The sequence below is a fragment of the Trichoplax adhaerens genome, genomic scaffold, assembly GCF_000150275.1.
Source record: "Trichoplax adhaerens TRIADscaffold_1 genomic scaffold, whole genome shotgun sequence".
Taxonomy (NCBI): domain Eukaryota; kingdom Metazoa; phylum Placozoa; class Uniplacotomia; order Trichoplacea; family Trichoplacidae; genus Trichoplax; species Trichoplax adhaerens.
In genome coordinates this window covers 5,577,913-5,602,093 of record NW_002060943.1, presented here as the reverse complement: position 1 = coordinate 5,602,093, position 24,181 = coordinate 5,577,913, and the positions used below count along the sequence as shown (strand labels likewise).

The window sequence follows — 24,181 nt, the reverse complement described above, 5'->3', positions numbered from 1 at the left end:
AGTTCCTGTAATTGAAGTTTATTAAAGAAATTTATTGAAAATCTTTACATTTTTTTATTAATTAAAATTAGTAATAGCCAGCCCACCGTTATTATAAACCTTATATATACGATAAAGAATGTTACCAGGCTTGTACTTAGACGTACATCTACTTATTTTGGCTAGGTATCAATAAGGGATTTACGATGTTTACGGCATGTGAATGCAATCTTCTAAATTACTGATTCGAATCGCTTCTTACAGGAAATACACTTCGAGTTATAATTCTGTACTATATTGAAATTTTATACATTTTATTCATTTGTTTATAGCAGTACTCAAAACATAATTATTGTCATAAAATGTTGGGTTGCTATTACAAATTCTGTTGTTCTGAAAGTCCTTTAAGCTTGATATGAAAACTTTATACATAAACCGGCTCTTTTACGTATTTGAAAGCTTACAATTTCTTATTCTTCTGATAATTATAATTTACTACGGCTATAAACGCCATACATACACTAAAACTTCTTACTACCTCGTAAAATACTACTTTTTACAATGCGTCGATAAACGTGCATATGTTACCATTTACAACAGAGACCGTGATCAAAACAATTATTTTGTAATGTTGTAACTACTTCATTTCAATTTATCATTGCAAAAAAAATGTAACTGCATAAAATCGCACAACCTGCTAATAATTAGAATTACTGCACTACCAATTAGGCAACACAGGATTATTTCTAGTTGCGCTATTCTCACCTTTAACTTAATTCTCATACTATCAATAATTCTTACTATAACATGCTTCAGTAAAAACGATATTTACAACGTGAACTACCAACTACGCAACGCCTGAAAGGCTGATTCGATACGATTCTAAATCTTAAAATCAATATATAAGAACTTTAGCACTTTGCAACAGGGTAAACCTTTCGATATTAATGCTTACAAAATCAAAAATTAATAGCTACAACAAATATTACCCAGGCAAAGATTGCATCTCGACGCCAAATCCCATAAAAAGTTCATAGTGCATAAGAAGATATACTTTTATAGAACAAAATCTTACGATGAACTATTCTCATTTAATCTCTCATCCAACACAAAAGCGGGTATCATTGCGTTGTTTCCGTAAATGCTTACAAATACTTTTACTATAATGTGTTACACGACATATTCTATACTTGTATTCAGCACACCCCTTTCGTAAAGCATCTCCATTTTTCTAATAACGCAATCATCATTACACCTTAAAGCATATCTCCAACGGAACTAAATCATTAGAAAAGAACTTTGAAGCCGGGTCTTCAATTTTCTCTATTCTAACTTTATCTAGCTGGCGTATACCATAGACACAAAATAACTGATAGCGACTTCCCGATGCACGCATAAACTTCCACTCATTTCTACTGATTTTGATAATCATATCTCCATCCTTGGTAGTAGATTTCACTTTGATAAATCGTTTGCTGTTATTTTTTATAATTTCAATGTCAACCGGACGATCCTTACTATTCGATTTTAAACCATGGCAATTTACTTTTAGCGATAACATTTTGTTGTATTCATCAACACCTTTCAATAAAAACCCTTCGTCAGTCTCTTCATAACTGCATGTAGGATACTTTCCCCGATAATGCACTTGTAAGTAATAGAATAAGAATTCTACTCCCCATTGAGCACTTTCATGATCTTCAGTAACTGATTCATTCCTAATTTCATAACCTTCTTCATTTACAAAGCAATGATTACCTAAAGAATGGCCTTCCGTAGATAAATCCAATTCATCATGCTTACGTTTACGTGGAAGTTTTGCCTTTCTATTCATTAATTCAAGAACTGAAGAAAAATATTTCTTACTTAAACTCATTTTATTGTTTCCTCGATCGAGGCTTAGGTCAGAAGCTTTAGAAGCTACAGTTCCTTGTACTGATGATAAACCATTAGGACTACCAATATCATGGTCAGAAGAGAATATTTGTGATTCACTATCATTCATATTTGTCAAAGCATCAGTATTACCATTAGCAGAATTAGCAAACAAAGCCTGGTCATTTCTTAATTTTATGACAAATTCTTTGGGACGGATCATTCCATTTGATACATCCGACTGCATACGATTTCTTCGTTTTGTAATCATGGCAGCTACTGCACAACCTGTATCCATTGCTGGAGTCCTATTTAGTCCCTGAATGCTAGGAGAATTACTATTACCATCAAAACCTTCTTTGGATTGCAAGGAGTTCGACTTTTTCCTTCTACTTGAGCTACGACATTCATCTTTTTCAATATAATTTAGCTTACGAATGTCATAACCATTATCTTCCAACCAATCTAAACGATCAGCTTGAGTAGTCATAGATGCCAGTTCAAACAATAAACTTGTAGCTTCTACTGATAAATCGAAATGATTGACCAAAATATCTAAAATGCGTCGCATATAACGAGGACAACTGCGTTCGTATGAGAGTCTTCCATTATGAAGAAATGCTCTTGCCTCAAAGCAAATTTTAGATGTCGATGAGTAAACCAATACCAATTCTTCAACCGCTACAAAATCAATTTTAGTCAATTTGTCAATCCATTTTGAGTTCATAGCTACCTTATCAGATTCGACATCTTCTTCAATACTGGCAGTTAATTTAAAAAGATTAACAATATCCCTTTTTAAATTTGTGTTGACTTTTGCCTTTCTATATTTAATTTGCAAGTCATCGAGTTTTATTTCACGAATTTTAAAATACCGACAAATTACGAGCATAGCATCACTCGTTAGACCTGGCATTGATTTTATTAATTTCTTATTATGGCTAATGTCAAAATCGTCGCCACAAATAAAGTATAAAGATTTAAAATCTTGCAATGAATTATCCGAAGCTAAGAGTAATATATTTTGATGTCGAAGATATTTCTGCTCATCAGCAGTATATGATGACTTAATCATTGCCAAATAAATTCTCTTAAAGTACTTTTGTTGCTTCGGTGAGCTATCCATAGCTGCAACTTGTAGTAATTTTACGGCATTTTCAATAGCTAAAATATCGCGAGCACCAAGTAAAAGCATAAGGTCATCAGACAATTTAATCACTGATTGCCCAAGGTCACATTTCATTTGTGGTAATAATCCAGCTAAGTGTTTACCTAATCGTTTTCGTAATGTTAGTGTGGACAACTCCGACATTTTATACAATTTACCATCATTGGCTTGGATACACTGGGTAAAGGATAACATGAAAGCTAGATAGGATGGTATAGGGCAATCATTGCGTTGTCTACTGGATCGGACTTTAACTTTAAAATCCTTTAAATTTTCAATGACAGCATCCTCCTGCTCCATTAACTGGCGAAAAAAATGTTCAGCGTAATCTTCATGGGATAAGCAACGCATTAATGGCATATAAGCTAAATTTACTTGACTAACAATCAAGACATCAGCTTGATCATTTTGAACAAGATGTTCATAATAATCCTTGAAACAGTCAATCCTATTTTTATCCACCAAGTTTACAGGTGATTGTAAGCATAATTGAAGATTTTGTTGCACTCCTAAATCTAGCAATGTTTTTCTTAATTTTTCAGTTGTATTTAATAAGCAATACCTTTCAGAAACAAACCCGACATCGGTCTGTATTATCTCCTCGATATCTACATCAGGGTAGAGTAGAGACGGCAAAAAGCAATACTTTGCAGAGATCATACTACCATCCTTGGTTAATAACGGTAAGCAATTTAATATTGAATCGCCGGAAATTAATGAAGTATCAATGTTACACAATAATGTTACTATCTCCATAGATAATTCTATTTTAAATTTTTCCATATTATTTCTGACGATATTTTCTATTTCCAAAATTAAGTTAACATCGTTCAACTCTTTAACACCAACCATCCTTAACCATGTCCTTAATCCACGCACATGCAATAACTTTGGATGGATAGCTTCAATATTGAGAAATTTAGGGTAAATTTGAAGATGATTCTTAGTAGGAAAGTATGCAATATCGCTAGAAATTAACTTAAAATTGGCAGCTAATAAAATTCGCTTTCCACTTAGACAATGTTGTATATTTCCAAGGCTAGCACGTGCAAGGTTATCTGGTCCAACAAATTGTTGCATTAGGAAAGTTAACAGCTTGCGATGAAATTGTAGACTGGTACTTTTCGCGGCATACTTTTCAATTATGGTTGATAACTCGTAGAGAGTAAATTGATGTTGCAATTTGTTAACGTTACTCAAGTTATAATTTATTAACCGATGTTCAACTGGTGGATCGATACCAGGAAAAATCTTGAAAAATCCCGTACTATCAGCAATAGCATCGTTGTATTTTAGCAATCTTGAATCATCAGTATTGGATGGTACAAATGCGACATTTCGCATTTCGCTTAAAAGTCCTTTATCGTAAGCATTGATAAATTGTTGTTGAGTGTATGATTGCAATCGTCGAGTGAATAACGCTAATATATCATCCCGAAAACCAGGAAACTGAACCATTTCAGCTAATGAAGTAATATGTAGCTTACCAATACTTTCGAATAAGAAATTATTCCATGCATTGGATAATAATTGCATTCGATCGGCTGTTAACAAAAAATCTGTATTCACTAGAAAGGGTAAACCACAATTGACCAATGTCGGTAGGTAGCAGAATAAGTTGGCATTCTTATCGAGAGCGTTTAACTTGGTATTTTCTACAGGATCGATATTAATTGCAAATTTAATCTCTATATTTTTAGCTTTTTTAAGCTTTTCGGGGCATTCTTGCGGTCCCATTGCCTGTAACTGAGCTAAGACTGTCTTTGGAATATTGACACTATAGGCCATAACATGCCAAGAGCTCTTCAATACATTATTTAGGTATAAGTCATAACGTTGCTGCGAGGTAAGCTCATTGCGTCGGTTAATACATGTAATACTACCATGATTATCAATGACGATATTTTGGATATGGCGTAAAAATAGCATAGTTCGTGGTGTATTACTCAAAATATTTAGCGCAGATACAATAACATCATTATTACTGCGTAATCGAAATAAAAAATTGACATCAGCTGGATTCAATTGCAATATCTTGGGTACATCACATGGTTCTGTCCAAATTGGAATAATTTGCCAAGGATAACGGCCAGCTCGATTTTCATCACTATCACTTTCTTTCCAATTAGTATAATCACGATCAAATCGAAAGCAATAATTCCTAGAAATAATATAAGTACAATCGGCAATAATAAATACCGATTTAAAGCCAATCCCTTTATATCCGGTCTTATTGATATTAAGCCTTTTTGAATGCAAGTTTTGTTGGGCATTATCACAAATTGCTTCGACATCTTCTTCATCAAAATGTTTACCATTATGGGAAAATGCTAAATAACCGTTATAAAATCGAAAACGTACATCCACCGATGTATCACCACAACTGGCATCGTCTGCATTTTGCAATAATTCCATTACAAATTTTTCCGGACTATTAAATACAGTCTGTATATCTTTTTCCAAGGTATTGGCTAAAGTCGTTGAATTGGTATCATTTTGAGCGCGTTGGCGAAATAACTTTTCAATGTGCGATTTCTCCTCGATTACACGCGGCAGCACCATCGCGCTATAGCACTTAAAATACTGTAGATTCACAAATAGAAAGAAATCTTCAATTCATGTATTGCCTTTACAATGGCTTATAACAGTGTTGATAAGAATAGTTGAGCTTTAAACCAATGATTTTACTACCTTAAGACTGAATTGGCTGGATGACAAAATGGATTTACCTCAACTTTTTCTCCTGTCAAGATGGAGCAGAAAGCACGTGGCAAATGCCTTCGAAAAAGTTACTGAGATAGTTTGGAAAGCGCGCAGACACCGACTGGTCGTCATGGAGACAGCAGTACTGTACTGTACTGCACTGTACCAAGCGTTGTGTTTCCACTCTTAGTCGTTAACGTTAGCACAAGAGACTTTGATACACTCCTCCTAGTAAGCTTACTAAAAAGTCTCTTTTATTTAGGATTTACTGCATTGAAATAGTATGGCCTTAACACGTATTATACCCTTGTCTTAGTAATTCATTACCTTTATCTTATTGCTAACACGTTAGGTGCAGTAAAACAAGTTACTGTATTCTTACATACATAACACCAAGTACTGCCAACCTCCTCGATAGCAACCGGTGGTATTATATCACCCAGATAAGGTGCGCAAATGTGACACTGGCTCGCACTTGTACACTAACCATTTTCTCTCCAGATCTTGCAACTCGAACTAGTAATTAAGCTGCATCAAAACTCCATAAATCAAGCTAAAATATATCTTTCAAGGATGCAAACTATAGCACTCCATATAGCAACGTATTTCATATACAGCAGATGGCAAGTGGTGAATGAGGACTGAGCACTTGATAATTTAAAAGAGTGGAAATCGTGAATTAAATAAATAATAGTAAACATCGCTAACTGTTGCTCTTGTGTTAACATTGCATGCAGTTCATAACTCTTATTGCGAAGAGATTTAAGAGTCTACGTACTGTAACTGTCTTATTACAAGTACAGTATAAAATCTTATTCGTGCGATTGGACATGGACCGCTATTAGTCAGCGATAGTACAGTAAAGTCAAAAGTTCAAGTGCTGCTCGACAGCATGGGTTAGACTAGCTATTATATATAATTATTGGAGTAATTTATTACTGTAGAAGTCAAGACTGGAGGTGAATATGTTACCGCTAATGTCAGTAGAAAATAAAAAAGATGCAGGGTTTTTCTAGCTCGGAAGAGGGAAGGTGGGATTTACCAGAATAACGATACAAGGCATGTAATACTACTGTAGTACATTTACACACTTTACCACTGTTAATGCAACCTTATCATTATCATTCAGCAAGTACTACGACATAAGACGCAATCAGTATCAAAACATCCTAATTGCAGTAAAACTGGGAAGATATCAAGAAGAAACCGAGTGTATATTTCAATAATTATTATTTAATCGATACATGGAAAATTCAGGATTCCCAATTCCTTCGCATGCAATATGGGTCATATGGAAATCACTCGCCTGAATAGCAGCGTCACGTAAGAGTATTTACAATTTTTCAAGGTGGCGTCAAAAATTTACACGAAATAAACGCTACAAGTTACCAACTTTTAATCATTTAGCATATTTAATGTGGCCCCACTGCCAACATAACGGATATAATCTTTTCTTAAAGCACATTTAATACATATAAATATCTTTTAGCATTATCACTGTATGTGATAGTCCTAGCCTACAGTTGGCGAGATTTAAATTAATACAATCAAACTTTAACGTAAATAGAACTTGGCAGTGATATACCGCTGTCAAATAACTTTCTTACACATTTGTAGGCATCAAGCCAACTTAAAGTATATAAATAGATTATAAACTTCAGTCTGAAAGAAAATAATTTAACGGTGCATCCAGCAAAATGAGGCCATGGACCTTTAGAATCCTGTTTAAATATTAGTAGGTTTCAGAAGTCTATAATTAAGTGAACCAAAGGTATATTACCTTGTGATAATAATGTCAAATACAATTAAGAAATTTATACAATTTGATATCAATCATTTCATAATACACATAAGTACCTCATATAATTTAACGAAATGCAGTAGTATTAATGCAAAAGTTTCAAATCAAGCTGTATATGAAATTCGTAGTGTGCAGCTGATTTATCTTTAATTTTTAATTTCATTACGCCATATTAATACACATTTATATTCCATCGTTTCGGCGTTGCTTATCTACATTCATATCGTCACTTTGAAAATAACAATAACACTAGAATGTGAAAATTTTTATTATACAGTAAATATACAACACATAAGAACACATTTATAAGCATTACTACTCTTCATTTAGCGAATCTAGGTAATTGTAAAAACATTTACGTCGTTGGCATGAAGTATTCGGCAACACCTTGCGGGCTGTCAAGAATAATACAATATCAGTTAATATGTCAAAAATGCAGTTCCAATTTTCAGTTACTGTAGCTCTTCATTGGTTCTACAGTTTATGTTCTCTTCGGTATCTCTTCAATATCATAATCATCGATTCCCATATTCTACTACAGTAGCTCTTTTGAACCATTGGCAAAATCCTCTTTAATGGATTGTAGATGCCTCGCGTGACGCCTGTCTTGAAGTCATAATTTTGTATTACTTCATAGACAATGCGAAAAGATGGAAAATCATTTTTATGAAATGTCTGTCTATCTCCATGCAACAGGGATACGCCGTTTTTATACGCATGTTTGCAGTCATTGCGACCATATCGACAATGGTCTGGACGATAATTCCAGGCACATGTTAAAACATATACCATTTCTATACAACGAGATATATCAACATCAATTTACATCTACTCGTACATCTACTGTCAATCAGCTAATTATGTTTAATATACCTGGATGAAAATGAAATATTGCATTCAAAATATCCTGATCTCCCAAAACAATGCTAGATCTATATTTCTGATATACTTTCGTTACTTTGTCGTTCCAATTGGCTTTTCTCATTCTCGTTAGATTCATTAGTATTACATCGGAATTTATTCCAAGTTTTCCATAATAAGGATGTTGTGCGAATTTATTATACCAACTTGTTCGGATATCTTCGCCTTCTGGTGATACTGCTACTAGCTGAGTTGCGTTAAATTTATTAAAGAAGTTCCATAAGTCTTCAGGGGGTCGCATGAAAAGAATGTCAGTATCCAAGTAGATTAGTGAATCGGTTTTTTTCAGTAGATACTGAAAAAGACAAGAAATGAAACATTTCATAGCGTAAGATTGATAGACTTTGCAGAATTATTTTACGGAAGATCGAATCACAGCTTTCATACACAATGTAAATGTTTGTTATACAAGTATTAACAGTACGTCGTCCATTTCTCCTCTACTATATTGTAAATGTTTGTTATACAAGTATTAAGAGTAAGTTGTCCATTTCTCCTCTACTATATTGTACGATATTCCTTCAATTCTTACAGGTAAAAATAAGCGTTGGCAAGAGCATGGTTTAAATAATTTCTTCCATATATCTGCATTGTCCTTAGGAAATTTGATCGGTAGTACGTCGTAGGTTATGGTATTTTGGCTGATAACAGATATTTCGTTTAACTATAAAAGTATCAGTTGAAAGGAAAGCGAAAAAACAAATGTTAAATTCTAATTTTAGTATGATTGAAATATTGTCAATAATTAATGACCGAAAGTGACTCTTGAATGCAAAGTTTGCATCAAAATATTGATATTTGTACGTGTAATTTACCCTCTGGCGGATCGGAATGTGTAAATGATCCTCAGCAAAAACGTGAAAATGTAACTTAGTTAGCGTGAAAACGGCAGCTGATTTTAACATCATTAAACCTTCTTGCAGTCTGGTGCCACATATCACAACGGCGAGTTGAACAGTAAGATTCTTCCTAATAATATGATAAACGTCAATTCGAATTATGATTACCATTAAAAAGAATAACTTGTTGCAAATTATCATCCTAGGGGTAAATTACGCCCTTCAAAAATGATGAAATCCAGTATGCTGTACAGATGATAGAGTAGCTGATGAATACAGTGTACTGTATTCTAGCTTGTGGAGGAAAGAAAAAATCGACCTCTTTTTTTTCTTACCTCTATGGTACAGCTATATTATTTAAGTACAGCGAATCATCGCAAGCGAAGACACTTCCTTTCAGATAGTCTACATTATACAAGATCTTTGAGACTCTAGCCAGTATGCCTGCCATAGAATTATAATTCATTGCTCACTAGCCTATAATTAATGCTAATATTTGTTTATTGATTCATCAAAGGAAGCTACAAGCCAGCTATCAGAGTGTTCTATCTTGCAGCTTTCTAATACCCAAAAGCATATGCTGTACAGTACAGTAAATGATAGTATACAGTGTTACATAGTATGAGGATCAACAATTCATTATGGTACAAAATTCGGTAACATGGAGTATGATAAGTTGCCGAATTATGCATCAACGTGATATAATCAGTAAATAACGGAGTGTACAGTAATTACACTTAATTTATACACAGTGTACTGAGTTAGCGCAAATAGAAATGGTCGATAATTCTAACTTTACTTAAAGAAATTAAAAGGTACAGTTGAATTATTTTTCTATTGCTATTACGATATCGATCTGGCCGAACTATACGCGTACGGCGTACAGCAGGCATATATTTGGAAGCAAGAAAAATTACTCTTTGACAACAAATAATTAACTTTTCTCAATTTTAGGCGTTACTAGACCACTCAGCCTGCTTCTATAACGAGTAATGGAAGCACATTAAGTTTAGTTGGAAGATAATAGCTCAATCAATGCCATCTAAAATAGTACATAGTACAGTAGTGTATCTAGGATTTTGTGTTATCCGCTTTTGTCGTAAAGTCAGTCTATCAACAATGGCGTCAGTTGTACAATAATCATGCATCATTGCAGGCTTAGTTAGTCCAATGAAAGCATAACTTACCTTTCATTCATCCTATACTTAGAAAGGGTGAAATTACCAGTTTCAGTATAGGCAGCTGCCTTTCCACTTTGGCTCATATTGCCCTTTTTTCCATTCCTAAATACGACTACTTTATTGAAACGCGACAATCTGCCATGATCGGCTTCAATGGACTTGGCGTCCGCTATTAATTCTTCAAAGGAACCATCAGGAGCGACAACATAATGCTTTTTGATTAGAACATAAATAATTATCAATGCAATCAAGAAGCAAATTCCAGTTGGTCGCATTCTACATGATTTCAATTGTATAAACATCCACGATAGTTGAAATTGGCCAATCAACTATCAACTAAAAGATCAATTTCTATTAGTAAAACCAGACGTTTGGATGCAATATCGACGAAGAAATGTCGATTGCTTTTGTATGGCGGAGCAACGTTGCAACCAATGGCATTGCAACCATTCAACTTTGTCTACTCATGTCTAATATTATACAAGGTCGAGTCATACACTTGATACTGACGCTGTTGATACTGGATACCAGAGTCATGGACATTGGACAAATGGACAGTGTCATCAAAGGTTGGTGTCGATGGATGTACAGTGTACAGTACTGTAGTGCAGAATCGGGACTGTACATTGTACACTGTACTGTACACTCCAGTCATCCAGCAGTCAATACGATACTAGCGAAGCACAGCACCTGGTACAGTACTGTACTGTACAATACTGTAACTGTACAATGTACCATGACACTGGATACCAGTGTCATGGACATTGGACAAATGGACAGTGTCATCAAAAGTTGGTGTCAGTGGATGTACAGTGTACAGTACTGTAGTGCAGAATCGGGACTGTACACTGTACACTCCAGTAATCCATCCAGTACAGTAGTCAAAACGTTACTGGCAATGCATAGCACCTGGTACAGTAGAGTACAGTGTACATTCTTAGGTGGACGCTGTTGAATGTTGAATAATTGATACCAGTGTCACGGACATTGGACAGTCCGACAGTGTCGTGAAAGGTTGGTGTCAGTGGATGTACAGTGCACAGTACTGTAGTACAGAATCGGGACTGTACACTGTACACTGTACACTCCAGTCATCCAGTAGTCAAAACGTTACTCGTGCGTATGCATTGCCAGTACGGTACTGGCAATGTACAGTATAGCACCTGGTACAGTAGAGTACAGCACAGTGTACATTCTTAGGTGGACGCTGTTGATACTGAACACCAGTGTCACGGACATTGGACAGTCCGACAGTGTAGTGAAAGGTTGGTGTCGGTGGATGTACAGTGTACAGTACTGTAGTACAGAATCGGGACTGTACACTGTACACTCCAGTTATCCTGTAGTCAAAACGTTACTGGCAAAGCACTGCAACTGGTACAGTACATTACATTCTTAGGTATACTCTGTGCCCCTACCTAATAATGTACAGTACTCTACCGTACCGTAACAGCTATAGTATGTACAAGAGTTCAATCTTCCTCACTAGTCAGTACCAGCCATTTCAATCTTTAAAAGCAAATACAACGATAATTATAATTAATTCATTTCAATTTAACTATACTGTAATATGATATTAACACGATAAGAATTGCAAGCAATCATAGCCGAGAACCCAGTGAATGTTCTTACGTTTCAAGCTCTTAAATATGCGACGAACGACTATTGCTTTCATTGCTACATTAATCCTATTCTATATTATCAGAAGAAATAACGTTCATGCACAAGATGGTACGATGCAACAAATCCAAGAGGAAGTCGATTCCATTCAAGCCGATCATAGTCAATTATCCCATTTAAATAAAGTAATCGCTCATAGAAGCCAAAAGAATGATCAGGTCAACGAGAATCGAAAAGCTGAAACTTTCCACGAGAGTCAACCAGGAAATCAATCCATCGATGCGATCAAAGGAAGGTACAGTAGATAGGAGCTTATGCAGTTCACTTACTAAGTTACCTGTAGTATCGAAATTGGATTGTGATTTAATCGGTTAAAAGCAACTTAAATGATCAATATCGATCTAGGTATATGCGCACATAGACAGTATACAGTACACATATTGATACCTCTGCAAGTCATAATATCCAAATTGTACAGTATTACTGTACTAATGGTCAAATACTTTGATTTGAACTTGTTTATCATCAATTCTATGTTACAGTACTTACAGTATGTCATTCTTTTACGCGTATAAACTGACTGTAAATCAACTCTAGGAAGGACCTGACTGTTCATCTTGCTGTTGTAATATGTGGCGATAGAATGGAAGAAGCTTTAACAATGTTAAAATCTGCTGCCATTTTTTCATTTACCAATTTACACTATCACGTTTTAGCGGAAGATCACTTACATACTCCAATCCGTGAAAGGGTAAGTACACAACGGGCGCTAGGATAATTTTACTATATTTTAATCGCATCGATGAATGTTGAATAGCTATACTTGTTCTATTCAAATTCCTATTTCAGTTAAAAGAAATGTCTAAAGTCAATCAAAACACCATAACGTATGACGTACTACCGATTCAATTTCCTGCGGATAATGAAGATATGTGGAAAAAGTTATTTAAACCATGCGCTTGCCAACGCTTATTTCTACCCGTAAGAATTACTGCACGATAGAGTACAATGCTAATAAATAGCTTAGCTTAACATAAATCTACTTTGCTGTACTGCATGTACAATACGTCATTGAGCAGTTCATGCTAAATTCCTTTTTATATGAAGGACATACTCGTCAAGACCGATGCATTGATCTACTTGGACACAGATATTCTTTTTATGCGACCCCCTGAAGATTTATGGCAATTTTTCGATAAATTGAACTCAACTCAGCTAGCAGCAGTATCACCTGAAGGTGAAGATGCTCCGACTGGATGGTACAATAAATATGCACGACATCCCTATTATGGAGAACTTGGAATAAATTCTGGTATAATGTTAATGAATCTAACGAGAATGCGGAAAGCAAATTGGAATGATATCGTGTTAAAATTATATCAGGAATATAAATCTGGAATAGTATTTGGAGATCAAGATATTTTAAACGTTGTATTTCATTTTCATCCAGGTACATCAAATTTGCAACGAGTTGATTGGATAATAGACATAGAATGATACATGCATTGATATTAATATATCTTTTTATATAGAAATGTTATATACCTTTACATGTGACTGGAATTATCGTCCGGATCATTGTCGATATGGGCGTAATGACTGCAAACATGCAGACAAAAACGGCATATCGCTGTTGCATGGAAATAGACAAATATTTCACAAAGACGACTTTCCACCTTTCCGTATGGTGTATGATGTAATACATGGCTATGACTTTAAGGTAGGGGTCCCTAAAGGTATCTACGATCCATTGAAGAAGTACCTTCCAATGGTGCGCCGCAGCGGTTATTGTAACGAAATGTGGCAATCAATGATTGCGATAACAAAGAAATACCTTAGAAAGTACAAACAACAAAGTAGCTGATTTTTAGACAGTTATCAGCCCAGCAGCATTATTTTTGATACCTCAAAGGAAATTATTTCCTTGCCACGGTGCAACTTGGTCAGATATGAAACTACAGTATAATTAATGGTTGAGATAGTACAATTTCAATTTTTTTTAATTGCAATTGTCGATTCCTTTACGAAATCCATACCTCGAAAAGTGGAATGAAGTACTATATGCACTATGTACTTATGTCTATTGGCTTTACTGTAACAAATTTTTTCCTATCCCAAGTATTAAGATAAAGGCGAATATAAATAGCAATTAATGTAGTTACGCAGTAGATAAGATATGTACTATGTGAAAAGATTGAATCTCTTTAACATACGGTGGCCGGATACAATGTATTGGTAAGCCGTACGTTAATGAATAGCCTCAGTCATGCGATGCCAGTTTGGCCATCAATGTATAATCTTACATTAAAAATTACGAACTAATAGCCATTATACATCATTTTATTTTTTTTATTACAACTGTAAAGGTGCATATGTCTGTTCCTCGTATTAGAGTACTAGTAATTGATGGGTATTTTTATCCACTGACTAAAACTAACGGCAATTTACAATGAAACTTTTCAAGATTATGACACATTATACTCATTATTAGCCTTACGCTCAACCATAAATAAACTATTACTTGCTATATGACAGTTGTGAAGCTGTAAGATATAATCATTAAATATGTCTACGTGTTGACGCATAAACAGGACTCTTGAGTCTTAGACGACCACTTCAAAGAAAACCTTTGAAATTGTGCTTACGATGACATCGTATCAAAATGGCATTACGACATTTACACAGATAATAAACGATAAAAAACAGGCCTATAACAAATTTACTCTACACACCATAACCAAGCTGGATGAAATAAAGGCTTACGACTTATCATTTCTCTCCTTATATTGAGCCTTTGCATATTTCTGTCTCTGCCGATCACGCTTGATAATCTCTTTATAAGTTGCATCTTCTATAATTCCTGCACTGCCTAGGAGGTACAAGAATACACCACCTGGATACCGCCTATGTAGTAGTTGCGATATTTTAAAAGTACAAATGAAAATTTATCAACAAATACATTATTTAATATTATTATCCATTGTAATGTAATTAATCATTACGAAAATGTCAAGAAATCATTACTTCCTTTTGCCGTCCTTAGTAAGCATTCCTCCACCTTTCTGAATAGCGAGAGTGAATCGTGTCAACAATAAAGCCTTCTCAACACCGATCATGTTGACCACATCTTGAACTAGCTGCACCTTTGGCTGAACAAATGACAGTAATCATTTTAATCAGCATATCTATATATAACATTGTAAAATTACAGCATAAGGCCTCCTAAAATTCAATTTTTAGCTGTCCAGCTATGCAATTATTTAAAATCAGAAATGATTGTTCAACTTGTCCTACTGATAACTTTTCAGCCCTTTACCTCATGTAAATGATGTGCAATTGATTTGGCAATTCTATCATTGCTAATTTTAAACTTTTGCAAAAGATCTAATTGGAGCCAATCAGCAGGTAATACTTTTGATTGGAGCGCTAGTGCACCTAGGATATGCAATAATGCAAAAAAAGCTTAGGCATACAGCCATACAATTTTAGAGTTGATGATAGTATGCTGAGAATGCACTACGAAATACGTGCAACATAAAATATACGAGTAGTGTATGCTGATATTCCTATGCTGAAGATACGCATATATAGCTTTCAATTATTTCTAAATACTTATTAAGCTCCTGCTGCCTATAATTACCCTCAAGGTAGAATTCATTAGCTAAAAGTTGAACAGTAATACTTGTATTGTACGTCTATGTTACACGTCTGAAATAATTATATATATATATATCAATAGCTAAATATTTACAGTTGATACATCATTCGTAGCACCAAGTTATCTACCTTTAAAATCTACATTAACAAATTAAGCTAAAGTCGCTGACTGTAGTAGGTCTGTTAGAGCATCTTAACCTTAAGCCAATAATATAATATAATCATTTTATATTGTACTAGTAAACATATGTAACTACACCTATTCGGACAGGTAGCACATTTATGAGCTAGTAAACCTTCCGTACGATTATACAACATGTACAATGTAAACGATAAATTATATATTATTGCAACTAATTAATCGATACGTATAATATACACGTATGCTCCATTATATCATACTCGTAACTTAATCGGTTTGCACTGTAATACGTAAGGTTTATAAAGATGGCTAATAATTAAGTATGATTCATAGCAGTTATACGAGTATACAGCACTTTAGTAAAGATTTAGAGTTTAACCTTTCGTATTAGTTACATCGCCTTCAGTCTTGTGCTTTTTCCTCTGCCAAGCTTTATCTTCATCACTGCTACTCTCTTCACTTTCACTGGCACAATTTTGCTGATGCCGTTTCTGATGTTTTTCTTGAAGTTTAGGTAACGTAGCTTCATCAGTATTTTCGTCTTGATAATCGACTTCGAAATCAGCTTGATTCAATACCAACGGAGATACATTCTCTTCGTCCTTTATATTATAACTATCATTGGCTGCATCAGTCAAGATATCGTCGCTGATCTCTCCAGGTTCTAATATATCACTCAAGTCCATTTCTTTTTCCTATTTTGTACAGTGCTCCGCTGTACTTGATAGACTAGATTGTGCACTGTAAAAGACAGGATGTCTGGATGTGAGTTTAGAGTAGAGAGTAATGGATATAAAATGAGATAGCTACAATTGAATAACTAGAAATAAGTTGATGCCACTTATTTCATAATATTATATAATCAATCGTTTCCATTATTGTAGTAATAGTGTAGTATACGTTACAGGGCACAATAAATCTAGCAGGTAACCTTGATATCCATCTAACGAGGCCAGTTATAGCAATAATCAATTGAATACAGTAGTTCCGACGTTTTATCCTCTGGTGGACAGAGTAAAATCACACTACAGTAGTTGGCGGCTGATTTAAAAATTGCCTTACGTAACCATACCGTACTTACAGTACTGACAAAGCAAGCGTAACCGGGACGTACAGACGTACGGATGGGACACCAGTGCAGTGCGGCCAGTACCCTACTGTTCAGTGTACTGGACTACTTAGTCGCCTTTGATACAGTAAGTTATTGACTGTAAGTTAAGAGTTGATCTTGAACAAGACACCATATCAAGCTTGCAGAAAGAAAGGAGCATCCAAGCCTGTCCAAATCATAAATTCAATTCAATTTTAAATTGTGCAAAATCTCTTAATCTGGAAGGCTAGATTATTGGACCAAAAATCAAAGGGCGTGAGTTAACTATTTGCCCTTTGATTTTTGCTACGTAAAGTGCTATATAATGTATAGCATATGACTTATGTCTAGTTCATGTTGACAGCAGAACCTTCCTCAAGTGTAAGCTTCAGTCATGAGCTATTAAAACTATCTTTTAGTAAATTATTAGGTGTACAATGCTATATAGTATATGTCGTGCTAAACAATAGTAATGCTGCCAATGCTATGGATTTAATATTCAACTCTATATTGCCAGATTAAAAATGAAATATCAGATCAGGAAGAACCAGAAACATTGATATCCATCGGACACTTCACTGAAACAGCGTTCCCATTGATTTGAACTATACAACGATCTCTAGGCTCAGTCAGTATTTCATGGCAACCGTAGTGATTCTCCGCAAAAACTATTTACTGATTCGATTAGCATCTTTAATATCGTATAGAAATCAATCTACAAAACTTAAAAATTCATCGTGGATTTATCATCACAATTGGTTCACAGTCGCTACCAGTAAATTAATACATAGAAATGCTCTTTCTACGCAACCGGATAAAGACATAAAACCGAACTATTCCTTTAAAACTGTTAATTATTTGATTAGTACTGGTATTAATATCGCAATTTTAGAGAAATCATGTAGTTCACTGCTAAGCTATGATGTAAACCAAGTACGAAATAATTTTACATGTTTAAAAAATCTTGGTATTAGCACTGCCGACTTGATTTCAACTATTGAATCAACCCCTTGGTTATTAACACTTGGAGAAAACAGATTAAAAAGGAGCATCCAATTTTGGCAAGATTTTGGACTTTATGAAGAAAATCTAAATAATATGATTATCAAAGCACCTCAGATACTATTACAAGGCATAGAGACTGAAATTAAACCGAAATTAAATATTTTACTATCACTAATAAAACAAAGGCGGGTCATAATTCATTTAATTCAATTACAGCCTTCGCTGTTTAGTTTTACATTATCAGACGTAGAAATGAGAATAGATTGGCTAGCTAGTTTAGGATTTAAAGAGCATGATATTGGCTCCATCATTAGAAGATTACCTAGCTTTCTAATTAAAAATTTCGACACTATACAAAGTTCTGTCGAGTGGCTAAGATCTGATGATTACAGCTATAAAGAAATTAGGGCAATCATTAACGAATATCCTGGCATACTCCGACGTGATGTTCAAGTCATGAAAGATACCAAAACCTTTATTTTGAAAACTGGTTATACCGATGAAGAATTTAAGTCTCTTATACTAACTTTTCCGACTTTATTAAGTTTCAGTCTTTCGTCTCTGCAAGATAGATTTCAATTTGCTCACGATACCCTCAAATGCAGTTTGGACGAAATTAAAGAAACACCTGCTATATTTACATGCAACTTTAATAAGATAAAATTACGTTATCAATTTTTGCAATCAGTCGGTAGAAGTGATGAAGTTATACTAAAACAACTTATTTTAGCTAGTGATAGACGATTCGTTAGACAGGAAGCTGAAAGCAACATGAGCATTTTCCTCACCTTTTTACGAAATCATTAAAATCAATATAAATTAGACTATCGTGTTGCACTAAATTGCTGCTATGAATATTTATTTTAATACTGGCATTGTATAATTATATTTACTTATAGAATGATTTCTTTAGCATGCGGCAGCATGTGCTGCTCTTGCATTGTATCGAAAATAATGATTAAAATTGAACTAAGCACATAAATCACGTATAACCCGTTGACATTCTTTTACTATCCTGTATACTGTATTAACCAAGATAAATAAATCGAAGCACTTTAAATGACCTTCCAAAATAACGCTTATGAGCTAAATATACCCTTAATCATGTTATCTGAAAATAGCTTACAAGAGGGTTGGGAGACTTTGAGCCATCAGTGGTAGACATTAAAATCGACAGATATATAGTTACGAATTACATACTTCACAAGAAAAGGAATTTATTGCCAATAATACAGAACATGCATGTTACTGCAAGAATAAAAGAGTTACAATATCACTAAGAGATAAAGAAAGCTTGTTGGCTTCGATATAACACTGTACACATTTACAATCACCAAACTCATGAAAGCTTTTAATAATATTTCAGACATGAGGGCCAAATACAATAACGAAGCCAAGTACATTATATTTAGGAATATGATAACAAATCCCTTTTTGCCGTAGCAACAATTTTTAGCAAAGCATCCATTCAACAGCAACAAAGGGTACCCATGGTTTATAACATGAAAAATTTACTCGATGATACACTTTGAGGTAATAATTTTAATGAGTTCATCAGTAAATTACTTTCTAAGCCAATCGCTGAACAATAACCGAATTGAGCAGATTTCCACTTTCCAACGTTAAGGAATCATTGTCCAAAATCTTGTTAGGAAATGTAGTCAATAGATTGAATTTACTACCGGGAGGTAATGGTCGGGCCCTATATAAAAATGTCCCGTTGAAAAACTTAGAAAGCAACATGGAAATAAGTCGTGTAACAAAATGCATACCGACTAATGAACTGCCTCAAATCTCCGACTGTGCTTGATACATTCATCCTGGTTACAAGCCTAGCAACCGAATACGGAAGAAAAATATTTCAAGTTAAATTGAATTTAACAATTAATTACTAGTTTATATCAACTCCAAAAAAAAGTGATAAAAAAATATCTAATAACGTCATCAATAACCTTGTTCCATCAGATAAACGGATAGTTATCGAAGTCGTCGGTTGGCTTTCATCAACGTTTGGCTTAACTGTATTTTGAGGTTCATTTGAAGTGGCGCTAGTTGAAGAAGTTTGAGAAGAAACCGCCGGTGCTGGACTAAGATAAAAATAAAAGTGAAGAAAGTTCGTTACAACACTTCAGCATCGCAAGATTTGTATTATCAGCTACTAATGCTAAATACTATAACTATAGCCCTTAATTGACAGCCGAACATCGAACAGTGGCAATAAAAGTACCAGAGTAGCACCGTTCAAATCAGCTATACTTATACGCGAATACTACTACATTCTACTCAGTCATTAATATAACCTGTGTTATACCTGAAAAAGCCTAAATTGACTAACATCCGCATGACGAATAACTGTAAAACAATGTACATGCTACGCCACCATGAATTATTTGAATATCTGGCATCAAGTAAAGGCTGTTCATCATTATCTTCTCCGTTATCATCACTACGATCGTAGTTAATAATTATAGTGAAGATTTATAACCACATTTCATTTTCCGCGTTCATTTTATACAAGACTACCAAAGCAAGTTTATAAATTGCTATTATGAGCAAAGGTCTAAACATAATTAATATTCTAGCATACCTTCCGAGCATATGTCCTTGTCCAGTAAAAGCTTTTAATTTTTGCTTAGGCTTGACGTAATCCTCTGAACGTTTGTCTACCAAATTAACTGCGACTTCTCTGCCTTTTGCCATCGCCATTAACTCAGAAGGGACATAGCTAACAGTACAACAAATACAATTTCGCTGAATAAGATCAATTTCACCATTTTACTATATTTGGCACATTTGGAAAAAATGCAATGCTTACCCTTTACTAACTTCTTCTAGGAATTGCTTGTTCGCTGGATCATTCGGATCTCGAAGAGGTCCATCATCGACAGAAAATCCATTAGCCCAAAATTGTATATTTATATTTACCTAAATTCAATTACCATTGACGGTTGATAATTATAATAAAATTGAATATCAGCGTGTTTTTATTCGTCGCTGATACATACTTATTATAATTATAGTAGTAATTGTTGCAAACCTTTTTGGTATCTTTTGGTGCTTGAGAACTAGTGAGGGACGTGGCGGCGCCAGTAGAAGGTCCGTCTTCGTCACCTAATCGGTGTCCTGGATTTATCGCAGATATGCAGAAGCCGACATATTAAAACGGTACATCGCGACAACATTATCTACTTGTAGTCTCGCAATTCATCAGTCTACCGTATAGTACTGTATATACCTGATCCACCAAAGGGCGCCATCTTTGCTTTCTCACCATCGTCTTCGTCAGGTGACACTGCTTCAGCTCCATGACTGTCAATTATAATGATTTCAATTAAGTAATTAAGTAATGAGATTAAGGCAAACGCTAACACCTTTAATCTACATACGCCTTAGCTTCTTTAAAAACGGATTCCGCAATCGATGAAGGCGTTTTCTTCCTAGGGGGACCCTTTACAACTTGACCACTAGTTTACAAACACGATATACATTACATGACAATCGAAGAATTTTCTTAATTAGCAAACCAATGGTGAATATGCGTGGCGTTACCTCTTTTCAGAACCGCCGGCATAAAATTCTTGTCCAGCTTCATCTTCTTCCTCATCATCATCCGGTTTAAAATAATCAGATGAAGACGCAAACTTGGGTCTAATATTACATATAGAGTATAATTACATTGTTAAGATAGTAGAGTTAGAGAATGAAAGCTAAAGCCGGCTAATATCTGATATGCATCTTCATTGGATGAAGAATATTCTAGTTTGTGACACTGTACAAGTTCAATCTACTTTAAATGTAGAATTGAATTAATTATCAACCTGGATTTTTGTTTCTGCTGCCTGACACCACCACCTGCACGCTGGTCCTCCCTTACGAACGACTGTTGCAAAGATCAATTTATCAATAAAAACTCTTTCGAGTCACGTAGTATTAAACAATTACAAACATTTGCACCACTAAGTACGAAAACTTTTAATTAATCATTAAGACCAAGATGTTGGTTGTATCGAGTCAATGCCATTGACAAGCACTTCAAACTAGGCGAACTCAAAACTACATCGTAGTGTAAGTAAGCATCACTTTACCTGAGTTGATACTTCAGAATCTTCGAAAGAATCATCGCCACGGTCATAATATCTTGCAAGTGCAAGCTGCGTACGTATCATAAATGACATACGTATATAATTTAGATTAGTTAAGCGTCATCTACAAAGACAATTTTATAAACTACAAATTTTACAAATTGGCCCAACATGATGGGGTAAATATCAGCTTTTAATTAAAAATATACAATAGCGTTTGGGATGAAATGTTACTTTTCGTCATGGTTGAAAAGAAGAGAATCAGGTTGAATCGCGAAAGATAAAACTAGGTATGGAAGAGTAACAGCATTCACTTATTCAATGACAGTATTGTGCTGGTTATTTTAAGGCGCTAGTTTCAGCTTTGCATGATCGTCTCCGGCCGGGATCAACATTGCCACTGAAAAGTGTAAATGTATCAAGAATGTCTACGGAATAGTAACAGCATTGACTTATTCCATTACAGTATTATGCTGGTAATTTTAAGGCATTAGTTTGAGCTTTACAAGATTGTCTCCTCGATCAACATTGCCACTGAAAAGTGAAAATGTATCAAGGATGACAAGGGAATAGTAAGAGCTTTCACTGACTCCATTACAGTATTATGCTGGTTATTTTAACGTACTAGTTTGAGCTTTACAAGATCGTCTTCTGGATCAACATTGACAGTGAAAAGTGAAAATCGATCAAAGATGCGTTCTTTAACTGAAATAATGCAATGCGATCTCCATCCGCTGACAACTTGTACGTGACTTGGAAGTCGTTCTGTAAGCAAAGTACAGTACAGTACAGTACAACAAGTCGAATTATCTTCGTGGTCTGCTGGGTGCAGTCTTTGAACTCTAGAAGTCCAAAATGACTTGATCCATTTCTAAAGTACAGAAAGACTACATGGCCAAAGAAGTGCAACCCTTGTACAAGATATACGTAAGCAAATAGAAACCAATGCACGCAGCCATGGACCACTAGAAGAAAACCTAGTAGTCCATGACGCAGCAAAGTCAAAAGAACTTACTTTCAAATTCCAATTGGAAGCTTCCAAATAAAATCTGGCTTGATCAGCATCCGTGCCAGCTATGCTGACAAAATTGGCAATCATCGACGTTTCGCTATCAGCCATGTGGCATTTAGATATTTGATTCAGTAGTAATGTCTAATTTTCACGCTTTCCAGTCGTAATTGGTTGACAGGACTGTCTTGCAGATTCAATTAATTACAGCTAATTTCAGCCCTATTAGCAATGATTGAGAAGTCAAAAAATGCTGATGATCTAATGATTGAACACTGGACAAAAGAATGTCCAACTGCTGCAGGTCTTGTACAAGTGTTTGAACGACAGGCAAGTGTAGAGTATAGCTCGTTGTACTGTACTGTGCAGTTTTGTACTCAAGTGTACCTACAGTACTGTACTGGTGAGTACCATGGAGATTTCTTGTAACTTTGTACTGTAAAAGGAGCAACAGAAAAAGAAAAAACGACACGTGAAGTGCGTAACTGCTGCAGTCTGGCCCATACTATACAGTGTACGTAGAGTACAGTCAGTCCATTCAGTACTGAACTGTACACATGTCTGTTGGGTGGCAATCGGCCCTTTGATGGAAAATGGACTGTAGCAATTCAGACTGTACACTGTACACGATCGTACGGATAGCTCTGACGCAAAAGGAACGTCACAGTCTGCTGCAGTGAATCGTCATGAGTGACATCATTTTCTTGACAATTGCATTCGCATTCTGCACTCGTTGAAAATGTTTTTTTCCTACACTTCACTCAAACTGGACACTGTCCAGTATTGGCAAAGTTGCAGCCAAGTACAGTGTAGGAAAATTCATTAATCTCCCAACACTTACTGGACTACAGTAGTCAACTGGAAATGCTGCTTGCTAGGGATTTCCGAAGAGAAATTCTCTCTTACAACGCCGTAGGTGTGCGTCTCTATGCTGATTGATTCAATTTTCATCAATCTAGCGCTGGGATGGACACAGGACTTGAAAATGGAAAATACTTTTTGAAAGCTTTTTCCCTTGAACAGTTCTCAAAGAATCTTACCCAAAAATCTTAACCCAAAAATTTAATAGAACAGTAGTTCCCTTGAACAGTTCTCAAAGAATCTTGACC

The 24,181-nt window shown here is 35.1% G+C and overlaps 6 protein-coding genes across 6 annotated transcripts; 2 read left to right on the top strand and 4 right to left on the bottom strand.

The window, feature by feature from the left end:
* Positions 1–1,078: 1,078 nt before the first annotated feature.
* Positions 1,079–5,584, bottom strand: TRIADDRAFT_51886 (uncharacterized protein; the record flags this gene model as incomplete). Its single annotated transcript, XM_002107872.1, has 2 exons — positions 1,079–1,210; positions 1,313–5,584. The coding sequence occupies 2 exons, from the start codon at positions 5,582–5,584 to the stop codon at positions 1,079–1,081; spliced, it is 4,404 nt and encodes a 1,467-aa protein (XP_002107908.1).
* Positions 5,585–8,000: 2,416 nt separating this feature from the next.
* TRIADDRAFT_18847 (uncharacterized protein) lies at positions 8,001–9,457 on the bottom strand (the record flags this gene model as incomplete). The annotated part of the gene is made up of 4 exons (XM_002107871.1): positions 8,001–8,320; positions 8,400–8,742; positions 8,980–9,111; positions 9,263–9,457. 4 exons carry the CDS (start codon positions 9,455–9,457, stop codon positions 8,001–8,003), a joined length of 990 nt encoding a protein of 329 aa, XP_002107907.1.
* A 3,216-nt stretch (positions 9,458–12,673) lies between these two features.
* Positions 12,674–13,951, top strand: TRIADDRAFT_18350 (uncharacterized protein; the record flags this gene model as incomplete). The annotated part of the gene is made up of 4 exons (XM_002108654.1): positions 12,674–12,838; positions 12,937–13,068; positions 13,195–13,537; positions 13,620–13,951. Coding segments are annotated over 4 exons (972 nt in total), but the record flags the coding sequence as incomplete, so codon positions are not given.
* An 895-nt stretch (positions 13,952–14,846) lies between these two features.
* Positions 14,847–16,572, bottom strand: TRIADDRAFT_51883 (uncharacterized protein; the record flags this gene model as incomplete). Its single annotated transcript, XM_002107870.1, has 4 exons — positions 14,847–14,991; positions 15,112–15,236; positions 15,404–15,522; positions 16,266–16,572. 4 exons carry the CDS (start codon positions 16,570–16,572, stop codon positions 14,847–14,849), a joined length of 696 nt encoding a protein of 231 aa, XP_002107906.1.
* A 1,043-nt stretch (positions 16,573–17,615) lies between these two features.
* On the top strand, positions 17,616–18,788 carry TRIADDRAFT_51882 (uncharacterized protein; the record flags this gene model as incomplete). Its single annotated transcript, XM_002108653.1, has 1 exon — positions 17,616–18,788. One exon carries the CDS (start codon positions 17,616–17,618, stop codon positions 18,786–18,788), a length of 1,173 nt encoding a protein of 390 aa, XP_002108689.1.
* Positions 18,789–19,550: 762 nt separating this feature from the next.
* Positions 19,551–23,183, bottom strand: TRIADDRAFT_63499 (uncharacterized protein; the record flags this gene model as incomplete). Its single annotated transcript, XM_002107869.1, has 13 exons — positions 19,551–19,683; positions 19,754–19,813; positions 19,934–20,068; positions 20,293–20,427; positions 20,569–20,706; positions 20,797–20,906; positions 21,019–21,104; positions 21,217–21,290; positions 21,368–21,445; positions 21,531–21,629; positions 21,800–21,861; positions 22,067–22,132; positions 23,079–23,183. The coding sequence occupies 13 exons, from the start codon at positions 23,181–23,183 to the stop codon at positions 19,551–19,553; spliced, it is 1,281 nt and encodes a 426-aa protein (XP_002107905.1).
* Positions 23,184–24,181: the final 998 nt, after the last annotated feature.